The sequence below is a fragment of the Idiotropiscis lumnitzeri genome, chromosome 13 (assembly GCF_059441095.1).
Source record: "Idiotropiscis lumnitzeri isolate Australia: NSW breed Sydney's pygmy pipehorse chromosome 13, RoL_Ilum_1.0, whole genome shotgun sequence".
In the NCBI taxonomy this organism is placed as follows: Eukaryota; Metazoa; Chordata; class Actinopteri; order Syngnathiformes; family Syngnathidae; genus Idiotropiscis; species Idiotropiscis lumnitzeri.
In genome coordinates this window covers 13,994,013-14,018,160 of record NC_142403.1, presented here as the reverse complement: position 1 = coordinate 14,018,160, position 24,148 = coordinate 13,994,013, and the positions used below count along the sequence as shown (strand labels likewise).

Sequence of the window (24,148 nt, the reverse complement as noted above, 5' to 3'; positions counted from 1 at the left end):
TAAGAAAAATTCAACCTTTAGAAGGCTAGGTCAAATCTTTCCCTGATGAAATAAGTGATATAGAAATGTCTCCAAAATATTTTTTTTTAAAGATAATGTAAAGTGGATTAAGAGATTTGTTTCTCAATTGCGGAGGAAGTCTGGAAATACCGAGAAGTACAGTGTATTGAGATTGCGTTCTCTTAACTCCAATTCCATGAGGCAACATTTATAACATTCTGGTAAAATTGATGAATATTATTTCCAAAATGTGAAGTAATCAAGGCCTATTGGTGCCTTAAGAAACACCTACTCCCATTTGAAGTTGAATAAATAAACACTGTTTGGTCCCTATTTGCATTAGTACAGTAAACAACTTATTAAAACAATTTCAGTGAAAACTAAAATGTTGTGGAATGAATTGAGTAGTAGACGGCGAGACTGAATCTGGAACGTTGTTTTGATTTTTTTCTAAACTATTGTCTTTGAACAGTAAGATTTTTTTTTTTAGATATAGTTATGCTGCAGGTTTGCATCGATTTTGCAGGTGTACCTAATAAAGTGACTCTTTGAGCTGTTTTACAAGCACACAATTAAGTGACACTCATAGTGTGCAAAGGCCAAACCATCACCCGCATGATCAATGTGTAACATTTCTGCTGGGTGTGTGTGTGTGTGTGCGATCAGGTCGAGGACAACTCACATAAAAAAAAAAAAAACTCAGCTCGTCAAGCGGATTATAGCAGAGCTGGTGCACACAATGCACGTGGAATCAGCAGTTAATGTTGTACAGTTCCCTTGTCAAACTTTCAAAGCTGCTTCCTACTGTCAGACTTTGCATCCTGTTGTCTTTAGAGTAAATAAACAACCCACAGTATGAAAACACACACAGCAAACACACTCACACACAATGCAGCGGCATCAACTTGCGTCTGTGACTCATGACTGACTCAATCGGACAAAATTCCTCTGGAAGCTTAACGCAATGTGTCGGTTCCTAAAATACGTTTGTATACATATAAAAGGAGTGAGTCATGAGCACTTAGGAAACGGATCAATCATTACAATGCCTCTGTAACGGGACGTGATGGCCCGAGCGTGTGTGTGCATGTGTGTGAAGAGGAAAAGCAAATCACCCAGTAATGATCAGGATGAAGAGGTCTCCTTCCTACGCTTCCTGTGCCACTTTGAAAACATTTCTGGAAGGGCATTCAACTTCCTGTCATCCAACAAGGCCTGCTGGAACATCGACGCACATGGAAAGTTTTGCTTCACCTGCAAATATGAAGAAGATGTGGTGGTCTTAGAAAAATGACACCAATAGTAAATGTCATAAATGTTATAGAGTAAACACACAACTTCATCTAAGCTTGCGGAACCTATTAGAAGCTTGTGCCACATTTTCCGCGTGTTTTTGTAATGCCCTTATAGGCCACAAGATTAAAAGTAGTGATTGGTGTCAATTAAGTAGGTTGAAGTGAGACATAACGACTGTTCGAAGATATTTGCATGATGGGGAGGCAGAGAGGTAAGGTGGAGCGAGACCATTTAAAGATTCGAAAACAAATATAAGAAAAAATTAAAAATAACTCTAAATGCACTTGGAGCCAGTGAAGGGATGCCAGAGTACGACTTATGTGGTCCATTTTAGGAGTAGCAGTCCAGAGGCGAGCAGGAGCATTTTGGACCTGCGTGAAGTTGGCCCCCCATTTCTTGCAAAAATAGGGGGAAATAGTTTGTTTCGTTTGTGCTGCGTTTGTGCTACACTGGTGTTTGTCTTAAAGGGCATTATAAATACAGTTGAGTTGAAATATTTCCCAACCTCTTTTTCAGGTTGAGGCGTACCTTTGAATGGAAGTTCTTCTCGACATTAAGCCGAAATTTCGCTTTTATTACAATTATGTTTGCTTCTTCTCACCAGTCTCTTATACTCCTTCGCGGGCTGAATCCAAAGAGTTACTTACTTCCGGGTTTACGTGACGTACTTGTGACGTGTAAAGCATTTATTTTGGCCGATTTAAAGGGATTTTCCTTGCCTTCAAACGGCGGTTCTTTTTTCCTCCCCCTACTCAGAAATGTGCTTATTATTTTTCTTTTTATCTTGATTTTCTTTTTAATTCTTCCTACGGGCTAGATCAAAACCACTTAACCAGAGTCACTGGCGTTGCTCCGACGTAACTGCTAGACTGAAAAGCATAAACTCAGCCTTTTAAGTTCCACCCTCAGTGACACAGACATTCGTGCTTAATGAATTGAAATACTTTAGAATTATTTACGAAGAGGCCTTTTTAATTTAGTTTCGTACATTTAGCTCCAAAGTAAGATAAATGTCATACAGGAAAGTTGCGAGGGTTGGTAAAATAGTGTATGAAACTTTTAACAGCATTGCCGGCTTCAACACGAGTCTACACTGTCCTCTTGTGGTTGAAATAAGAACTCGTCTAAGGATCACAATCAAAAGTGACAAGTTGCATCTGATGACCAGCAGATGGTAGCATAACGCCACGCAGGTTTTTCAGTAACACAGGAAATTCAAAACATCAAAAGTAAATCACTTTTCTTCAGTGAAATGAACTGAAATGTCTTCGATGCTTCTGAACCCAAAGCAAACACATTTTTAGTGTTTTTTTATTAAAGAAAAATAGCAGGGTATGTCTAAAATCACAAAGAAACATAATTCAACATAAGATGAATTACTCTTCACAGCCTTCTCTGCCTAAACACTATTACAGATATTGTATTAATTAATTCCCAACAGCGCATGCTCTTCATTTTATCGCATTTCTCTGGGCTGCTTTGCATTTAGATGTAAAATAATGTCCAATCACATTTCAGCTCCTATGCGTTACCATTTCAATGTAATATGCCCAGGACCTTAAAAATCATATAACTTGTTTCTTTTACCAATAAAATTTCAAATTCATCCTTACGGGGTAAGAGCGTGGACACTTGATGACGTCACACCTTTTTCAGTACTCTGATTGGCTGTTCATAGAACAACTGCAACACTTGAGCTCGACTAGCAAAACACTTCTGTCATTTATTTTCTGTACATGTCACGTTTTTAGATGAATCTACATAAATAAATCAACAACCATCATCTTATTTCTCATGTAACAGTGATTTCATGTGGATTTCTTTGATCATTTAAAACAGCTCCAGCGTGTCTTAAAACAGCACGATGCCTCGCTTTATCTCCTAATTTGCACCGTCAGATCCTCTTGCAGCCAGGAAGTATAAAACAGCACGTGGTCCCCCACCATAACAGCCTTCACCTCAACCTCAAATTCATTATGGGGCCACACATTCCCTTTCAAGTTGGAAAGCTTTTTATGGCCACCGGTGATAGTTGTGCAACAGCAATGGGGGGCTGTCTGCAGCCCCTCTCCAGGAGGTCATGGGAACAGTGCTGTGCTCGCTTGTTTGTGATGACTGCGCAAATCAATAAACACCAAAATATCCTTGACTTGATGAGAGCTGACTGATGTTATTACCTAGTTATTATTGCATGGAAAATAATCAGACGCATTTATGCATTTTTTTTTTATCAGGAGTGACAACACACAAATGAGGAAGTCGTTTTATTGGTTCATCAAGAGCACAAGTGTATCAAATCAGCCTACACGTGGAGAAGAAACCAATGTGTGTCGCTTGTGATCATAATGTGAAATCCTCCCCCAGAGAAATAACAGCTTTTGGACCTGGTAGCTGCATGCGGTCGCGGATGTGTGAGTGATGCTCTGCTAACAAGCAGAACCCGCCTGCTGCAGCGCTACAGTTGGGCAAGAAACACATGTATGCATGTGCATACTAGCTTGCAGAAAAGAGAAAAAAAAAACAATGATGCTGACACACACTTTTTTCCTTTATAGACGAAGTTAAGGATTCTTTTGTTCCAAGGCTGTCGACTGATAAAAATGAGATTTGAAATTAAATAACAGAAGTCTGAATTTCCAACAATAGTGGTCAGGGGCTTTTTTTTTACTCAACTGCAGATGGGGCGAGGCAATGGATGTGTCTACCGGTGTGCTAATTGCCTTTTGCTCATCACAGTCGTAAACTGGAACGCAAACGTTTACTAACAGTGATGAATATATTCATCAAGTCGAGGGCAGACGTGGACGAGGGTCTCGCCCAGCTGGTTGATGCAATTCAGGTTTGTAAAGAACTGACAGTGATGGCGATGTTGTGTTGCTTTGGATTTGAGATCAGCACGGCTTTTGAGTAGAAGATAAAGATTAGGAGGTGATTCTCAGCTTGAAGAGAAAAATTCCAGCACATGTCGGACAAGTTTAGACACCTCACACTTGAACAGAGACTGTATAAGTCAGGTATAAAAGGAGTTTGTGTGCAATCCAGGTCGTTAGAAATTAGAAAGCGTATTTCGTGATTGTGAGAAAACACAGACAGTTCATGCCGTGAATGATGGCCGCTCGGCATGGATCGAAATTAGATTCCAACTGTATGCTAAACCTGACCATAAATTGAACACAATATATTTTATCTTGAAAAAAAATCGAATACGTGCTAGAAAAAGAAAAGAAAGAAGGAAATTCATTTTTAACATTCTTCTGTTTTAATTCTTCTTTGTAAGTCACAGTGTCCCTTCACAGGTGAGTTATTTTTGTAACACACTCATAGGCTGCTCAAGTTGTCCATGGGGCTAATTAGTACCCACTGGCACCATTTTTTTTTCTGTTTTTAGGACAATGCACATGAATCGACATAGAAAAAAGGCATCTTGATAGGCCCTTGTTGTCATCCCTATTCCGCTTCCCCCGCCTTTGCGCAACTGCTCACCCCTCCCCTCTCTGCTCAGCCAAAAAGGAGATGGGGGAAAAAAAGCTGCTGGCCTCTCCAATTATTTTTAAAGAGGCGGCTTGTTTAGTGATTGCTGCAAACAGCCAATTATATTGCATTATTTTTTGGGGTGCTGCTGTTTTGGTTTGCAAAAAAGTTCAAATAAGCCCCAACGTTCACTGTTATTTTTTTTTCTTCCCATAATAACAAAAAAAGGAGGTGCCTAATTGAGAAAGGCGATTAGTTTAGTTGCCCTAAGTGGAAGACGGCGAAATATGGTAAATTCAAATGACCAAAGGAAGCTGGGAATAAATTAAGGCACTTCCCCGTCTTGTGCATATACAGTATCTCTGCTTCAAGTGTCTTTTCAAAACGTTTCCAAAATGGCACACATGTCAAAAACTCCCACCACTTCACAGTTCGTCTCGCGAGGCCCTGGCGGCGGGCGGCGGCGAGTCCCCCGTGACGCTGTTCTGGGCCACCGTCCGGATGCGGCCCTGCTGGGCCGTCTTGCGGGCGTGCTGCCGGTCCCAGTCGGTGGCCACGGCCTCGTCGTCCCAGATGGTGGATGTCTCGGTGTCGCTGATGTAGCCCGGCTCGCCGGTGTAGTGCGTGGGGTAGATGAGCAGCGGCTCCACCGAGAAGGCCCGCAGGTGCCGCGGCTCGTAGTGCGACATGTAGTCCACGCTGAGGAGGATACAAGGTAGGTGGATGGATGGTAATAGAGATATGGGAGTTCGTCGTTTGCATCCAAGCGTTACTTTTGTGTCTCGAGATGCCAGTGATCTGAGATACGAGCTGTCGTTTTTTTTTTTTTTTTTTTTTGCTTTGACTTGTGAGCAAAAATTTGGGTTTAGTAAGGTTGCAGTCCAGCCCAACGTGTCCCGTAATTCCCATTTCTTGAGTGAATAAATGACTGAGACGACACACAGAATCGACTTACAGTCATCTCAACAGGGAACACTGGACACACATCACTGTGTATTTGCATAGTAACACGCACACACGCACACACACGCACACACGCATACACTCGCAGCATCCCTCGCTACCCCGCCCCCACCTCCAGGCCGCTATCAATGGGAATCCTGTCCCCTTCTCCGAGCAGCAGGAAGAGCCTTGGCGGCCTGCATTCCTCAAAGAGAGGCAAGCGAGGGGGGGAGGATGGGGCGACACAGGGCGAGTGCACAAAGTCAAACCTTTGTTGAGGAGAGCCGTGCAGAAGGTGCAGAAAGAAAAAAGAGAAATCTGTAACTGGTAATCAAATTGTGAATCAGAAAAACAATTTAGTCTTATGCACATTTGATTAAAAGATGCAATTTCATTTGTTGACTTTTGTTTGCTACATTTAAAGTATTCATTGGTGGCATTAATTGGTTAAGTGATTCAAATAATTAATTATTAATATTGTACAATGAACAATTTTATATATACATCTAAAACACGTTTGATTAAATAATAGTTCGTGAGGTACAATCAAAGATAATTGTGCATAATATAATCAGAAAAATAGGACATATTGTTAGATTATTAGAACAAACAAGTTTACAAATAAAATAATATTTGGTAAATGAATTATAGTTAATTACAAATAACACAAGGAAAAATGAGCATGCATTTTTTTACATTATTAAAATAAAAAATCTAAAAATATTTTTACAGTTTCTTTTTAAATATATGTATTCACTATTTTTTATTTTGTCTCATTCATTTGTTATTTGATTATTATAAATATATATATAAATATAAATATTATAAAACATTAATAATAGTAAAATAAACAATTGTACATATTCAATTGCCAAATATGTATTTTATGTAACAATTGTTTAAGAAATTATAATGAAATTAATTTTAATTAATGTGACTTCAAAATAGCCTGAATTACTATAATATATAAATAATAATATATATAAAATAAAAAATAATTTTAACTTAAAACATCTTCACCTCTCACCTATTTGGCCCCTGAGCACAGACATTTGGACTACTGGATAAAATAAAATACAAATGCCACTGTGCCACCTCAGTCAGGCGACATCAACATGCCGCTTCAAGCACAATCCAAGCACTGTTGGGCCAAAAAGTTGGGCAAAGAAGTAGAAAACCCGAATGAAACGGGATAGGAGAGGAGCTTAACTAGAAAACTTTGCACAAAGTGTAACAAAAGACGTCTCAGTGTTTGTTCCGCATCACCTGCTCAAACCTTACTTGAGACTGTACTGCACCTGCATGCATCTATTTTGAGTCATTTGTAAATATTGACGCTCACCAAGCTTGCTAAAAATATTCTTCGGTGTTTGTGACTGTAATAAGCACAGACTCACTTGCCTCAATGCCTTCTGCTCTCTGTTTCACACAAAGCCTGGAGAAAATCAATGCTGATAATATTTTCTCACTATTTCCATTGAAAACGGATACAATGCTAACATGCTAACAGTTTTGATGCTAACATACAGCAATATAGCAAAGTGAATCTTTACATGGCATGTTCAATAAAACATGAATTACAAGTGTTCAAAAGTGATTGCAAGGATTCATGTAATTGGACAATTCAAATTTCCGAAACATTTGTTAACCCCCCCCCCCCAAAAAAAAGATTATCGACTTACTTGGGGTGTTTGTTGAACATGACGGGTAGGAACTCATCGACCGGCAGCATCTTCGTGAAGGGTTTGGCGTCCAGTAGCTTGGTGGCTCCCTGCAGCGACAGCACGTAGCCCAACGTCCAGTACGAGTAGTCGGCCTCCACCAGGTTGTTGACGCCGTCCACCGAGCGCTCGGGCTGCTGCACTTGCATGCGCTTGCGCCCCACGTAGCTGAATTACAGAAGATGGTCTCAGTTTTTTGTATGAGCGTGGTTGTGTTGGGAATCTCGGCCGAGTAGTGTATTCGGGAGCTCACATTTTGGATGATTACAAATGACGTGTATGGAAAAGTTACAGAACAGTTAACGGTGACTGGTTCTTGCTATATTTGGAGTCATCTGCTCCACATTTATGATGATTAGCAAATAGGGAATGAGCAAATGATTCCAAAAGCCTAATTGTTTGCGTGCTTGTATCCTTACATGAGGTCCCAGTCCAGCTGGGCTTTGTCCACGTCGTCCATGATGGCCTGCAGTCGTCGTTTAAAGCGGGGCTCGAACCGCACGTCATCCTCTAGAACAAGTACTTTCCGAAGGCCACGCTCCACCACCTGTGGATCCGAAATAATGACTGAGGTATTTTTTATTTATTTTTTGTTAGGAAGCAGAATTCATTGTTCCATTAATCGCAACAAGTCGTCCAGGTCCTGAAGTCGCATAGCAACACTAGGACAAAAAATGACGACGACAAAACTATTGATGTGGTATTTCTTCTATCAAATGTGTGTTACTTTTTTTAACGCCCGACCTTCAAAAAGTAAAAAAAAAAAAATTCTCTTGTCACTCCGCAATATACTGTATTTCTCTCAAGGTCGTATCGATCATCAAGATCAATCGATCAATCAACCATAATTTTTGGGAAAATCTGAAAGGAGATGGCACTCTTCCAAGCTCTCATAACATTGAGCCACACCCACCTGGCTCCAAATTGAGTGATGGCTAAGGAAGCAGCCGATCTCGCCTCTGGTCAGAACCCGGCCCGAGTACGGGTCCTTGTAGCCGGGCAGCATTTCGATTCCCATCGCCTGCAGCTGGGACGTGTTCAGAGCTCTGAGAAGTTGAGAGAAGAAGTCAAGCTGTAAAAACTGTTAGTCAGCCACTACATGTCGCAGCATGCATGAAGCTAGGAGAAGGGGAGAAAAGGGATTAAGACTTTCTCAGCGGGATGAAAGCAAAAGCAGCGGATAGGAACTTGAGAGTATTTGGAGAAATTGGTGAGACAAGACACGGCACAACCCAATTTCCATCATGCACCAAAGTCGATCCAACAACGTCAACATCTGGATTTCTACTGTTCAAACATTGGCCAGACCATTCGCATACACAATATAATAATCAGTCCTTCCAAAACAAAGCCGGTCGAAGGTTTGAGATTAAGACGTTGACCTACTTGCCGTCCACCGCGGCCGAGATCGTGGCGTGCAGGCCAAGCGCCGACATTGTTTTCAACATGCGGCTTCTTCGGTCCAGCCGACGCTTCAGGTTTATCAGGAAGATCTAAAAAATAGCACGTGACACACAGTGTATGTGTCGAGGCAGGGAACAGAAGTCATTTTAAAAGGCAAAAAAGGTAACTCACGTCATCTAAACTCATGGTGTCCTGCGCCGATGGGGAAGAGTGCAGGTATTCAGAAGGCTCAATATTGTGGTCAACTGTGGGGCAGAAAGGCAGATACACACTTATTTGTCATTAATTGTTACATTTTCAAATGTGAATAATGGCATGAAGATAAATCATTCAAATGAAATTATGACTAAATTATAACCAATAACCTCTACATTTCAATTCAATTTTTTTTTTCCCCACTCTTTTCCAGAGGGGAAAGACGAAAAAAATGAGTGAATGCTTTTATTCAAATTCTAATGTGAATTTTCAAGTGGGGAAATAAAATTAACAACTAAGATAACGTGGTTGCAAAAGTGTGCACACCCTATTATAACAGTGGACGTGGCTCTGAATTCACCAAACCCATTCAAAAAGTGCCTCATTTACAAATAAAGTTCCGTCGTTTTAGTGGTTTTCCCTGACAGTTTTGACAATCTTTTTGTGCTAACGACGACTGCTGCGTATTTCAAACCGTTCCTAAAAATGTGGATGAAATTCTGAGTTTGAAGAAGCAGTTTTAGCACAACGCCTTCACACTTCTGCTCAAATGTGAAAACAAATATCAGGAAAAGTCAACGACAACATCTGACATTAATCAGAAGCACTTTAAATGGTGGCAGGTGTGTGCCGACTCCCTTTGACATGAGTTTGAACGTGATTGGTTCCGATGTTTAGTTTACGTCCCCTTTTGAAAGGATGTTTATTTTCTTGAATTATTTGACAGGTTATAAGCCACATTAATGGTGAAAAAGGTATTTTCTTTTTTATATATATATATATATACAATAAAAACGTGACATTTGAACAGGGGTGTGTAGACTTTTTATAACCACTGTCCAGTATATATTTTCTCACAGATGTGTGTTTACATATTTGCTTTGGCCACAATGAGCATTTTGTGAGCACCTTTGAGCAAAATTATGGCTGCGATTTAGTGTTTGTTTTTCAAGTCTTGTCTCATGCTCCGCAGGTCAGCAAGTGGAGGGAGGACCGAAATGCAAAAAAGAAAAGACAGACAGATGAAGCTGGCGTATTGAGGCTGACAGGATGCAATCAGAGACGCCACTGGAGGTCAAGGGGAACAGGCCCAGCAGACACAGTGAGGCGTGACAGATTGCTGGAAATTATGTGTACACTGAATATGCGTGTGTTTGTGTGGGGGTGTGTGTGTGTGTGTGTGCGTGTCTCACTCAAGGCCTCCGTGATGGTGTGTATGAAACTCTCGCGCTCATCCTCGACATTCTGGTGCGGCTTGAGGGGGACGGGAAGGAAGCCATAGTGCTCTCTGTTGCACACGTGCATCTGCACACCTGGAGGGAACACATACGCGCGCACGCCCCCACACACACATGCACACACACGCGCGCACGCCCCCACACACACATGCACACACACGATTTATTATATTTTTTTGGTAGAATGTTATTTGGTTTAATTAAAAATGAGCATGCAAGTATTTATTAACTGATAAAAAAATTCATTTAATTACAATTAATTACATTCACACATATATTATTTATTTTAATAATTAATTTTCTGAAACGTACTTATTCATCTCTGAATATGTCTGTAATTTAATTCAATAATTTTTTTTCCATTTAAATAATTCAATTACTGTAACTACACCGACATTTTTTTTCCATGATCAACAATTAATTTATTTAGAATGAATAAATCTGTATTTTTGGGAATGAAATTCCACACCAAATATCTATTCAGTGCACTTGCTTTTTATAGTGAGCCAAATTCTGGCCATTTTGCCCTTTTAGAAATTGTATCTAAGTCATTTTGAAGCTTTGAAAACAACACACGATCAAATTCCAGGACATTCTATCCACAATTGGAAACCTTGACCTGGAAGCAACATTGCAGGCCATTACACACACGAATGGGCGCACTGCACAGCTGCAAAATGTGCCCCTGAGCATTTTTGGGGGGGCGGGTCATGAAGCAGCAACCACTGCCTGCATCCTGTCTCAAAACCAAATTTGAACATTTGCGCCATGAATCTGCATTAATTTATCGCTAACTTTGTAGCATTTCACAAATTTATTTTTTTCGTCCAATCAGATTTCAACTTCTTGGTGCCGCCTCTCATGTCAATGTAATCTGCCCACTGCCTTCAGAATGGAATTTTTAAGTGATTCCAAAACTGTTGCACTGCACACATTCATGTCATTGTAATATGATTGTTGATGTGACGTTATGGCGGTGATATTCCGAGGTGGGTTCAGCCCGATATCTAAAAGCCCGTGTACTGAAATTGCAGCCCACCATTGCAAACCTGTGACCCTGCGAGCCAAATCTGTGATGCAACATACTGGCAGGCAAACACAACACATTCTTGTTACGTCTACGAAATGGAAATCTCCAAGGTTGTGTTTGCACATTTGACAGTATACACACACACACACACCCCGACGCGCACACACACACACACACAAAAACAATCCATACACATGGTTTTGGTTATTTATCTGCTTTTACTCATGCTCCAAATTCTTTTTTTTTTTCAGGGCCAAACATGCTGATTAGACGATAAGTGAACAAATAAAAAGCAGCCTACTGGTGGGAAGCACACTTCTATTTAAAAGTGTAAGTACTTTAGTCACTTACATCTGTGGACCGGAGCCCGACGTCGGATATAATTGGCAGGCCGGCTCCAAATGTGCTAGTTTGCCGTGAGCTTCCAACTCACCCGCTTGACGTGCAGAGAATGCAAACACCATGATGTCATCGAAAGCCCAGCTGTAATCGGGGTGAGGCGGGTAGAAGGTCAGATCCCGGCTGGCCTCGCGTCTCAGGTCCAAGAGGAACGTGCTGTGCACCATGGGAACCGGGAAACAGCCCAGACGCTTCCACTCCCTGATTGGCTGGTAGTCGGGGGTTCGCTTGTAGTAGCCCTGAAGGACAGCACATTTGTTTTGTTTTTGTTTTTTTTAAGCAATGTCCAGAGTACTTTATAACCTTGTATTGCTTCTATTATTTAAATAATTTCTTGTGAGGTTTATTGGGTTAGCTCTGTTGTGACACAAATATGACATAACAACAGTCACAATGTACACAACAAATAATTGTAATATTAATTTTCCAAGGGATATATATGTTTTATTGTACTTTTTGTGATATTTTATTCATATTATCAAGTTTTCTATACAATATAAATGGAGAAAGGGTGAGAGAATTGTCATTCATTTAGGTAGTCTAAGGAAAGGTTCGACAATGATATTCGTCATTATCGGAATAAAACTTTAGTGGATGGATGGATGGATGAGTGGACAATGGGTGGATGGATGATGTTGGATGGATGTTGAATGGGTGGATGGGTGGACGAATGGATGAATGGAATGATGGATGGACGAATGGATGGACAGATGAATGTTGAATCGGTGGATGAGTGGATGGATGGATGGACTGATAGATGAGTGGACAATGGTTGGATGGATGGATGTTGGATTGATGTTGAATGGGTGGGTGGATGGATGGACGATGGAAGAATGGATGCATGAAATGATGGATGGATGAATGGATGGACAGATGAATGTTGAATCGGTGGATGAGTGGATGGATGGTTGGATGGATATTGAATGGTTGGATGAGTTAATGGATGGATGGATGGATGGTTGGATGGATGGATGGATGTTGAATCCGTGGATGAGTGGATGGATGGATGTTGGATGGATATTAAATGGGTGGATGAGTTAATGGATGGATGGATGGATGGATTATGGACTGATAGATGAGTGGAGAATGGGTGGATGGATGGATGGATGGATCGATAATTGGGTGGATGGATGGATGGACTGATGGGTAGATGAATGGACAGAGAGATGTTGGATTATGGTTGGATACCTGTGGGGTCATGCCGCACCAGTAGTTCGAGTACAAGGAGCGGGATTCCAACATGGGGGCGGCCACGGTCACGTTCTCAGCAATGAGCAGGTTGAGCACACGCGGGTTGGTCAGGAGGTTGTCGCTGTCTACAAACTACATAGCAAATACATGCAACAAAAAAAAACAGAAACCATTACATTGAAACCAAACAATGGACTTGACGAATTAATAAATTAAGAATGTGGTTAGGGGAAAAAAATGATTAAAAAGTCAAGGTCGCACTGTACTGACAAACTGTAATGCTGGATGGGAATCGCTCCAATTCAATAGTGCACTGAGACAACAACAACTCAAACAATTTTGTGTCTCTCTTTCTCACCAGTATAAAGTCGGCCCATCGTTCCCTGGCCGCCTTGAGCGCCGCCTGCCTCAGCTTCATCACATGGTTGAACCTGGACGCAGGCCAGTGCTTCGGACCCCACTCGTCTGTGTAGGACCTTCACAGAGCATGACTTTTTTTTTATTTGCATCATTATAAGATAATATTTTGTTCCCCAAACATTATTGAGTTACATTTGAAAAATGTCATGGCACGCGAAAATGATTCTATGGACAACCGATTATGAATGCATTCGGGGGAAAATAAATAAAAAGTTCCGTAAACATTTTTTTTTTGTCGCTGATTTAAAAAAATGTATCTTAACATCTTTCTAGCACACCAGATTAATGGAAAAATTAATTTTTTTGGTTTTTAAGTTTGAATTTTAACGAGGTCGCGCAATGCGGATTTTACCATTTGTTGTAATCTATTGCTAAGAAAACTGTTGCTGAACCTATCCCTTAATTGATAAATATCATAAATATAAATATAATAAAAAAACAATAAAATTCAGATTTGAATTTGGACTGCAAAAAAATTATCTAGAAAATTTTACATGGAAAAAATGGAGTAAAAAAGTTGACCGATATTATGTATATTTATTTTAAATGTTCTCATATTGTTTGCCGAACAGCATAATTGCGGAAAAGAAAAAGTCATATTTTACATCCTGTCACCAAATCAGCAAAAAAAACAAAAAACACCACCGAAACGTGACTTCGGCAACTATTCTATTAGTACCATAATATTTATTTATGTTGAAACTTTGTACGATGTTGCAATAATATGGAATGAATAAAACCTCATTTTTGATGAACACTCACTACAATAATGTATTTTACTCATGGCGGTACTCAACTTTTTAGGCGAGTCAGTTGCGAATAAATAATTTTCAAAACGAATTACAACAAATGAAACTGGATCATTTGCATTGATTGCATTGCCAAACGGCGCGTTAATGAATGCCACTCGCCTGGGCTCCTCCATGGGCCTCCACTCCACGTCATGGTAGACGCGCTGAACATTCTTCAGCCATTCTCGCAACACGGCCGTGGTGTTGTCCACGTTGTGGTCGCTCGCCGCCCTGCAACGACATCGTCACACCGTTTCAGCACAGGACTCTCAATCTTTTTGACTGAATTGCATTGAATCACCATTCCTTTGCATTTGTAAAGCAATCTGGACTTGCTCCAACACAAATAAAGCTTGCCTTGCCTTTTCCATGTGGTGTGTTTGGGTCTGTGCATGAAAATGAAAAGCACGTACCAACAAGCTTGCACACATGCACGTGCGAGTTTGTGTTCAGCCGTGCACAAGGAGACGGCCGCGTGATGACTGCTTGTTGTTATTTCATTCGATTTTATGGTGTGCTCGTCAAAGTGGGGAACACCTGACGCTGTACTGTAGTAATGAGAAGACACTCACACACACACACACACACACACACATACTTCCACGCTTCATCAACCGCTAAACCACACATCTGCCAGACGCTTATATGTGCGACTACAAGACAGGAAGCGACACATCCTAGCTTCGGGCAATTCAGGTAATGCAGATATACGGTACATAAAGATGGATTGACGGAGAAACCACGACATGGATTAGTGATTAAAAATGATCCGGGAATATCCAACTATTAAGAGCTAACTTTCAATTTAGTAAATTCCCATAAATTGCCTTAAAATTCCATTGTGAGTGTCAAACATCCCCAAATTTTGCATATTATATTATATAAACCTAAAGGCACAGCAACTGCGATTCTCGTGTGCGTTGTCTACACAGTCCAAAATAGATTTTAGGAGAGAGTTACAGCAACAAGCAGTGGAAAAGTCCACCAAAGCGTCTGTGTGCTTTCGTGTTTATGTGCGCGCACACTTCCAGGTATGAAGAAGTTTGTAATTTGCTAATAGACGTGTTACTCTTCAGTATTGCCGGCAAATGACGGCAAGCGGTGGCGTCTGACAGCTGCTTTAGGAGCGCATTATTTACTTGTGAGTGCCAGTGGGTGTAATTTGGTGACAAGTAGTAAAAAAAAAAAAAATGCATGCACACCACAGAAAAATGCACGTGGCAGGTTGTTGTGTGTGTGTGTGCGTGTGTAATCTCCTAGTCATAGCATGACATGACATTCCACGTGGAAAGTTTATTTTCTTTCCCAGGCTGGACTATAAAGGCACGTTTGATTGAGTTTTGTGTTGAGCAGGATTCAAACTCAGACTCCAAAAACTTGGGAGGGTGCAGAAATTGGCACAGTTCTTGATGCAGGTTTACAACATAAAAAATAAATAAATAAATAAAAAAGGAAGTAGGAGGCTTAAAATGAGGGGTAGTAGAAGGAAAAAACTAATTTTCCAGGGCGCGTGCATAAAAGTATGGAAGCCGCAAAGTGACAAAAAAAAGTGGAATTTGACGATGTAGCCTTTAGGGAAGCAGCATATGGCACGTTGCCCATCGTTATATTGCATGTTCAGTTCCAAGAAACTGAAAACTCAACTCAGCTTTTATAGATAGAGCAATTTAAAAATGAACACAGCGGCAAAAAAAAAAAAGGGGCAGCAAATAGAATGCAAACATCAGGGGCCCCACAGTGGAACCCTGTGGAACACCAGATGACAGTTGGGCAGAGTGGGACTGAGTGGCTGCCAAATAGGATCTAAACCACTCAAGATGGAGCGCTGACTTTCAATTGAAGCTTCTCCTCAGCGGCTCTTGTCTTTTTGGTTTTTCCCGTGCACACCCTGCCTGCCTGCATGTGCGCACGGCGTGAGCGCGCAACCCTTCCCCTCTCAGCCCGCTCCGAGCACACACTGTGACTTTCCACGATGACTAACGCTATTACATGGCTGTGCTTCTTCATTGCTGCTTTTTGCATTTGTAATGAGGCATCACTGCAAAATGTCAAACACAAATATTCCACGCCCATGGCTGCGGTTTTATGACAAGGAGATGTGATGTACTCAGGCCGCAATAACACATTTTGTGGGCAAAATCCACAACAACATCAGCAGTGCGACATTTTTTTTCTTGGAAAGACAGATACTGTGAATTATAAGGGAAAAAAATATATTAAAGCTTAAAATTTGAATTTTGGTTAAATATTCACTGGTTCAAATTTTTTAGATTTAAATCACAAGTGCCAGCAGGATTATGAAGGCCCTGAGCAGATTACAACTGACGTGGCAACAAAGACTGAAATCTGACAGCAGCCTCATTATTTTGCTACCCGAAGGTGTTTTTGTGACATTCCCATTTCCGTGGCTGTCTTTGTATATAAAATTTATCCAAATTTCCCCATTGTGGGACTAATAAAGGACATCTTATATAATCAACATCTGGACAACATGTGTCCACGGGCCTCACTTAATCACAACCTGCATCTAATACAACTCTGGTGACCCTTTTAAGAGTCATTATGTCACAATGTTAACCCAAAAAAAAAAAAATTAAGTTGTGTTGATGCCACACTGGTTTGTAATAAGGTGAATACGACAAAATTATTACGGGGTGGGGGGGGTGGAAAAGCGACCTTATTTGACATCGACATGACAGCCAAAGTATTAACTGGACTTTGGAGCAGGCGTGACCGCTTTAGGGCGCCTCATTGTCACATGGAAAAGCGCAGGCTATATTGAAGCTACCGGAAGCTTTAAGCGGATATATTTTCATGGCTCCACATGGCGTTATGTGTGGACATAAAGAAGATGCTCGACAAGTATTTTCCAGGTCATAGAAGTGATATTTAGTTGGCAGAAGAGGGGGGCATGGTTTCATTCAGTGGACACGGCCACATCGTTTGAGAGAGGAGAGAGCGACTTGATTTTTGACGATTTGGAAGCCATATTTTATATATACGTGACCATTTTTTTTTTAAATCTTTCAAATTGTGCAGAATTGTTTACAACACTCCTCTTTTGGTGTGCCAAACGAAATATTTAGTTTCACTTAAACTCATTCACTGCCAGCCCAGTTAAAATGAATGTACTTTTTGACGTCTATATCCGTCAATGGCAGTGAGTGACTTTTAACAAGGTAGTTCAATGTTGCAGTCGTTCCCCCGAACCTCAGCACAATATTGGAAATACATTCGATATTTGAACGTCTTTCCTCTGAAGGGCGAGAAGAAAAAGAGCGCCAAATTCCTCATGAGTCTCAGCGTCAACAAAAAGTGGACTCGCGCTCAAGTGTGACATTCAGTAGTCACATTCAAGGTTACGAGGAGGCTTAAGTCTTTGCCCCCAAAGCTATTGAAGTGCACATAAAAAAGACCGAGCGCTGCGAAAAGACCTCGGCGTTGAAGGCATCAGTCGGAACGACACAAGCTCACAAACGACAACAAGGGTAATGTTTCCCTAAAACGAAGTGACGCTCCAGTGTATGAAAACAGTCAGCGCTAAGTTGCCGGTCACTGGAATGCTGTCAAAAAACAAGCAAAGCCACAAATTGCGTTTCCTCCTGCAGGGCAGCGAAAGAGAAGAAATACAAATAGACCTCTAATCAAGCTCCGGGATGGGATCACCATCATTTGGTTTTTGTTTACTCCACACCGTCAAATAAAAGTTTCTCATGAATATTTTGCTGCGGATGATTCGGTTGTGGTAAAACAACACTGACAGAGAGAAGCATTGTCATGTCAAATGAAACCTCATGTTGGAAACGCAAGCAAGGTGTTGCCGTTCGGGAGCACAAATTGAGTTGTCCTGTTGTGAAAGTTCATGGGTCCATGTGACCCGCAGCTTGTTTAATCATTTGAACACATACTTAAAAAAATAAAATAAAAATGCTAGTTCTTACTGGAGAAAAAGAAGAGGCAAGCGGAATAAATTCATTCTAATTGTATTTTAAGAAATATTTTTTAAAAAAAAAGTTAAATAGAAAAAAATTGCAAATGATATTTTTTCATAATTAGATAATGATGAATAATTGATGTTTATTTTTATTGACTTATTTTTTAGTCAAAAGAAAAAGAAAATAAGGTCAGCAATAAAATGTATTCCTAATTTCAATTGTATTATCTTTTTATTAATATTTAAATATATTTAAATAAAATACAAAAAAAAGCTAAAATCACTCAAACTTTATTGTGAATAATAATATAATAATTATCTTTCGACCATTTTTTTAAAGTGGAAAAATTAAGACCAGACTTATTATTATTTTTTCTCAATTTAAGTTCTGTACATTTAAAAACATAATTCTAATGATAATTCGAAAAGTTCGAAACAAAAAAAAAAAAATTTCCTTTATGGAACAATAAGGAAATTTGAACTTTGTGTCTTGTTTGTGTCTTGCGTGTCTGCAGGCAACACACCTGACATGATGAAACGCATCCAGCACAGCTTTGTGCTCTGGAAAATGTTAAGCCATCAGCACAATGGAATTAAGTAATCACACATTTGCTCGCGTAATAATAGCACATATAAAAATAAAAAACTGGTTTGAAAATCCTGTGAATAATCTTGGATAATAAGCCACATGCTGCTTCACCATACGTCAGGACTACAAAGAGCCTTGCCGCGAATACTGAAACTTTGCGTGAGACGTGAACCCAGAAAGGTTTGTGATTACGTATGTATGCCATAAGATGGCGCCAAAGCACTTTATTTTTATTAGACAAGGCTATGGCCTGACTAAATGAAGCTCCTTCACTCACAAGATGCCAACAAATAGCGCAAAAAATATTTTTATTTATTTGCCTATGCTTTGGCGACAAACAGATGGCCAGCACTTATCAAAGTCATTACTTGAAGTTTCAGTCGTAACGTATTATGTATTTAACAACTACACTATAAGTATCACCAAGCAATCATTTTGCAAAGGTTTCTTCATTTTTCCCTATTATTATAAAATGACAGGACACAAAAGGGTCGACGCTTGTATCCGGTCTCAATCGTCGCCCACATCTGCATTGCATGTTTGCTTGTGTGACTCAGCATTATGTCAATTAATTGTTTTCATAAAAGCGTTCCATATGTGCGAAGGATCTCCAGGCTGCTTTTTCATCGCAAATCCAGTTGAAATCCAACTGAGCCACGGAGAGTATAATTTGAAGCTTCTTCCTGCCTGGTGATTGTCCAGATATGCCGGTCCCAATGTGATGAGTTTTTCAACACAAGCTAGAATTTATAAAAGAAAAAAAGAAAACGCTGCGATTGCAGGATAATAAAAGGCAGCTGCAAAATGTCAATAGGAAATTTGGATTTGGATTTGAGAGGTTAGAAAAAAAGCTGCTTCACAGGTGGAGAATATGATTAATGCAACACACATTTGAAATATAAACATTTGTTATTGTGATGACAGCTACACCTCTCGTGTTATCGTGTGAAAAAAAAAAAGCTGTCGCGGTCAGCTGAATTTGATTCGGGCTAAGATCAGAAGCACTGTTGCAGGTGTGGGTTTACGCCATTTAACATGAGTTTGAATGCAAGGAAGAAAGGCACCTGGAATTCAATAGATAGGAAGGAAGGCAGGTATACAAGAAGGAATGTAAACAGGAAGGTTAGAAGGAAGGAAGCAAAGAAGGAAGATATAAGAGAGGGAAGACAAAAATAAGGAGAAATGCGTCTTAGCAATTGAGGAAAACTAAGTAAAATAAGAAAATGCAAAACACGACAGACGGGCCAATGGAAATGAGCTAAATTCTTACTATAAACTAAAAAAAAAAAGACTTCTTTAACTTCTTCTTGCTATTAATTATACGAGAATTGTTCCAGTAGAGCTCAGTGCTGTCCCGTGTGGCAAAATGTGGTATGACACTAAAGGTCCGCAATTCCCAATTCAGACTTAAAACCTATAAGAAAACATCCCCAAAAAACAATTGCTGATTGATTTACGGCAATGCGGCGTTGGGAGACTGCACTCCAAATACAGGTGCGCACTTTTGCAGCATTCTTTGACAGCTATGATAGACGGCCCGCCGCCGGGTGAGAGTTTTTCTCAGTATTCCGCCATTTTTCATGCGAACATCTCGCAGATGTTAAAAAACACACAGACGGGAAATGCACACAATGACGACTGCGCCGCCTGAAGCGGGAGATAAAAGTGCCGATGCCAAGTGTCACAGAGAGCCAACATGCTGACTGTCGCGCTCGTGCTTTTGACGTGACGGCTCCAGAATTCACGCGGCATGTGACAAGAAAATCAGAACTTTATCAGGAACACGATATTAACTTCTATGTGTCCCAATTTACGAGTTTTTCAGGTTACGAGCCGTCACTTGATCCGGGTGGTGGTGTTTTTTTTAGGGGGTGGTAATGAATGGCAACAATCTGCACCCCCCCCCCACACACACACACACCCCCACACGTTTGGGTGTACCTAATAAACTGTCCTTCCCATTGGCTTTCCATGTGATCCAAAGCGAGCTTGTACACATTTTTCGACACGCATGACTTACTTACTAACACCCTCTACTTTCAGCTTCTCTTTAATCCTGCTGTCAAAGCAATTTAATGTCTCCTTTCAAGACCCCCCCCCATCAGACCCGCGTTTTATGATTATATTCTCTTCATAATGCGCTAATGAACGCTTACCTGCTGCTTTATGGCTGCCTCTGTGCACAGTCAGATTCTTCCATTCATACAAAACCGCGCACACGCGCGGCGCTTTCATGTGCACGCAAGAAAATAACACTAACTCCTCATGATAAATTACAGTAACAACAATTAATAATAATTTGCTCTGACCAGATAGCGATGCGCTCCTTGGGGTAGTCCAGCCTCTCGATGCATCCCAGGTACTGAGCGAGGCTGTGCGCGGCGTTGCGAGCCACAATGGCGATCAAAACTTTGGGTTGGAGCAAGGCCGACTCCTCCGCGGAGCTGGCGTCCGCCTCCTGCACCAGCGTCACCGGCTCCGAGTCCGCGCCGGCCCGCGCAGCGCACAGCGCGGCCAACAGCAGCAGAGGCGCCCGCATCTCGTCGGCTTTGCTGCTTGTGCTGCTGCTGCTGCTGCTGCTGGACCCGCCCGGACACAACGAGGTCCTGACTGAAGGGTGGTGTGGAGGGTGCGAGTGCGAGTGCGTGTGGAAAGGGAAAGAAGAGGGGGGGGGGGGGGGTGAGAGAGAAACTCCTGTCACACCTTCACCGTGAAGCCACTCAGCAACTTTTGACTTTCAGAGGACAAGACAAAAATAGGACCTCGATAATGTTAAAGCTAAGTGAGTTTATTTTTGTGTAAAAAAAAAAAATGCACAAAATTAATTCTTGCACTTAAGGTTGTGTTCTTGTTCAGCAGTTCTGTGCCATCCTCGAATGGTATTTTCTTTATTTTATTGCTTTGCATTGGAATACAATTACAGTATGAGTAATTCAGTGGTTTGCCTCAAACGCTTCGTTGTTGAGCTGGGATAGCAGATCTTTTATACATGCATGGAAAATCCCCCCCAAAAAATAAAAAATCACATGTATTAGAGCCCATATTTTGCACATATGCGTGGATTTTGTCCATATTGGAAATAGCATTTATGTCATCCTTCTGGTGAGGAAGCGCATCATCATATGAAGCCCGTCAGTCGCACTGATGAAAAAAACTGTGACATTGTGCTGGTGTAGCTAATAAAGAGTTCAGTATGGCAAAATGGCTGGGTTCCAAGTTGCTGCACTAAAATGCAAGAGGAAAAAAAATCCAAATGTATGCATGGCTCAGCCAGCCATTTGTGTCGCTGTAATTTTCCTGCGATTTGTCTTCAACGAACGATTGCGTGGAGCTTCTCTTAATGACAGACGGTAGAAGTCGGCAACGCCGCGCTGTTTATTTGAGCTGGCATGTTGGATCATTTAGGAGAATGTTTTCCCTCCTTGCTGAGGTAATGTCAAATGATCTTTTTTAGTCGCAGCGCAGAAGGGGCTGTCCGAGGTGTGCCTGAGCAAAAAGAAAATATCAGCAATTGAGTGAGGCCTAATACCACAAGAGGCAAAAATACTCACATGCGCTATTGGACAAGTATGGACACTTGCAAAATTAGTGAATGATTCAACTGAGATTAAGCATTTGTACTTTATTACTTCCTAAAACTGCATTGGAGGACTGTCCAAGGCCATGTGAAAAACGGAGCCTAACTGAATACAAAGCACAATAATAATGCTGAAAATGTATTAAATGTTGGATTAGTTCCACTTGTTCCACCAGCATGTGGCTCAGTGCCAAAGTTATTCTGTGACAAATGTGGTTTATTCTTTGATTTTCTGGTAGAACACATTATTTCAAAACATTTGTTTATTTTTTTTTTTACTGTAATGTCATCAAGTATGGGAAAGGAGCGCCCCCAATGCGCTTTTCATCCATTTAGTGAACGCTATAAAAACAGGAAAACATACCAGAGGACACAGGATCTGCTGTTGGCCACAGCTCACACGCAAGACATTCATGTCACATGGCATTGTAGCAGGCCACGCCTCCTAAAGGCACACGCTCGTAAACAGACACTACAATAGAATACAGTATTGTGCTGCAAAATCCAATACAAAAAAACATAATATGGGATCTCTCTCACGGATTTTCACCTATTCTGGTTGGCTCAGGAACGGATCTTTGGGATAAACGGGGGTCCACAACTTTCCAATACTTGACAAAAAAAGAGCAAGTTTCGCTTCAGTATCCGCGTCCACGAAAGGGTCAAAATAACCTGAGGCATTCTGCCACCTAGCGGAGAGATTCTATCGTTGCAGCAAGCCAAAATAAATACGTCTGAGCCTTTTACTTTTCGTTTTCTCTGTACACACTCCGGTTTATTGGCCAATAATAACCTCTGAATATTTGCCTGCACTGAGTAAACCACATAAATATTTTTAAAATGTAGTAATGGCTTGTCTGACGTTAATAAATGAATGATTAATTCTTTGGAGGAAACCGAAAGTATATTTTTTAAAATGTTTTACATCATTTTTGGATCAAAACATCGACTATCAAACAACGAGATTTCCTTAAAACATGAAAAAACAACAACAAATGAACAGGAATGCTGATTTTTGATACATTGAAAACTTTGAGAACTGCAGAGAAATGAGAACTTGTGGGCAACAGAGGGCGCTATTGCTTCATTCAGTCGTAAATCCAAATTCTCACACTAGAGCGACGCTAGAAAAAAACACTCACAATCGGTCTCTCTCTCGCTTTCATATGCACGCACACAAATACTATCTCTCGCAAACCACATACTCAAAGGTACTCTCATGCGCTCCCACTCTGGTCTCTTTCTTTCTCGCAATCTCACTGATCTCAGCCACTCTTTTTCTTTCACACACAACCACCACATAGTCTCACACATTCGCAGTTATTGCTCTCAATCACGCTCACACACACGCTTTTGGTCTCCAACAACTCCCCATGTACTCACAGGTACTCTCACACACTGATCTCTTTCTCTCTCACACTCCTTGGTATCTCACAACCCCATTTTCTTTCACACACACTCCCCACATCTCACTGATACTCTCACAGTGCCCATATATTGACAGATGCTCTCAATCACACTCACACATTCTCTCTCACACTGCGCCCACATACTCATAATCTCACGATTACTCTCACAAATCCCCAGATATTCACAGGTGTTCTGAATCATTCTCTCACACCCTCTTTTTCTTGCTCACACATTATCCACATACAACAATCTCACTCATACTCTCACATGTACCCAGATATTCACAGGCGCTCTCATCCATGCTCTCACATACCCTTTTTTACGGCAACTCCCCAGATACTCACAGGAACACTCTCATGCACTCACACACACACTCTCTTTCGCCACTCCCCAGATACTCACAGGCACTTTAAATCAGTCTTTATTTTTTGCTCTCTCACTCACACACACAACCCACATTCTCAAAGGCACTCTCGCTCACACACACTTTTCTATTTTCTCTCTCCTGTCTCTCACACAAACACACAAATTGTATCGTTG

General features: G+C 40.9%; 2 protein-coding genes across 3 annotated transcripts in view; both read right to left on the bottom strand.

The window, feature by feature from the left end:
• Window positions 1-1,949, bottom strand: part of rgl1 (ral guanine nucleotide dissociation stimulator-like 1) — a 29,074-nt gene extending 27,125 nt beyond the window's left edge. Inside the window, exons 1-2 of one of the 2 annotated variants that reach the window (XM_088313677.1) lie at window positions 1,898-1,949; window positions 1,116-1,254 (exon numbers count right to left, since the gene is read on the bottom strand). The gene's annotated coding sequence lies outside the window, so the exon portion shown is untranslated. Of the gene's footprint in view, window positions 1-1,115; window positions 1,255-1,824 lie in introns of both variants that reach the window. The other variant, XM_088313676.1, reaches the window with a different exon arrangement.
• A 1,600-nt stretch (window positions 1,950-3,549) lies between these two features.
• Window positions 3,550-21,288, bottom strand: colgalt2b (collagen beta(1-O)galactosyltransferase 2b). The gene is made up of 12 exons (XM_088313414.1): window positions 20,931-21,288; window positions 14,219-14,329; window positions 13,246-13,363; window positions 12,885-13,019; window positions 11,731-11,935; window positions 10,223-10,342; window positions 9,006-9,079; window positions 8,817-8,923; window positions 8,344-8,476; window positions 7,850-7,977; window positions 7,392-7,598; window positions 3,550-5,466 (listed from the first exon to the last, which is right to left on the bottom strand). The coding sequence occupies exons 1-12, from the start codon at window positions 21,158-21,160 to the stop codon at window positions 5,193-5,195; spliced, it is 1,842 nt and encodes a 613-aa protein (XP_088169540.1). The 5' UTR covers window positions 21,161-21,288; the 3' UTR covers window positions 3,550-5,192.
• Window positions 21,289-24,148: the final 2,860 nt, after the last annotated feature.

What these genes read in the sequence shown, in the direction of transcription:
- colgalt2b (XM_088313414.1), bottom strand. Translation starts at nt 21,160, where the DNA reads ATGCGGGCGCCTCTGCTGCTGTTGGCCGCGCTGTGCGCTGCGCGGGCC. An exon ending in AGGCCCATGGAGGAGCCCAG is followed by an intron (nt 13,364 to 14,218) that starts GCGAGTGGCATT and finishes TGCTCTGTGAAG; the next exon opens with GTCCTACACAGACGAGTGGG. An exon ending in ATTCTCTGCACGTCAAGCGG is followed by an intron (nt 10,343 to 11,730) that starts GTGAGTTGGAAG and finishes TGTTCCCTCCAG; the next exon opens with GTGTGCAGATGCACGTGTGC.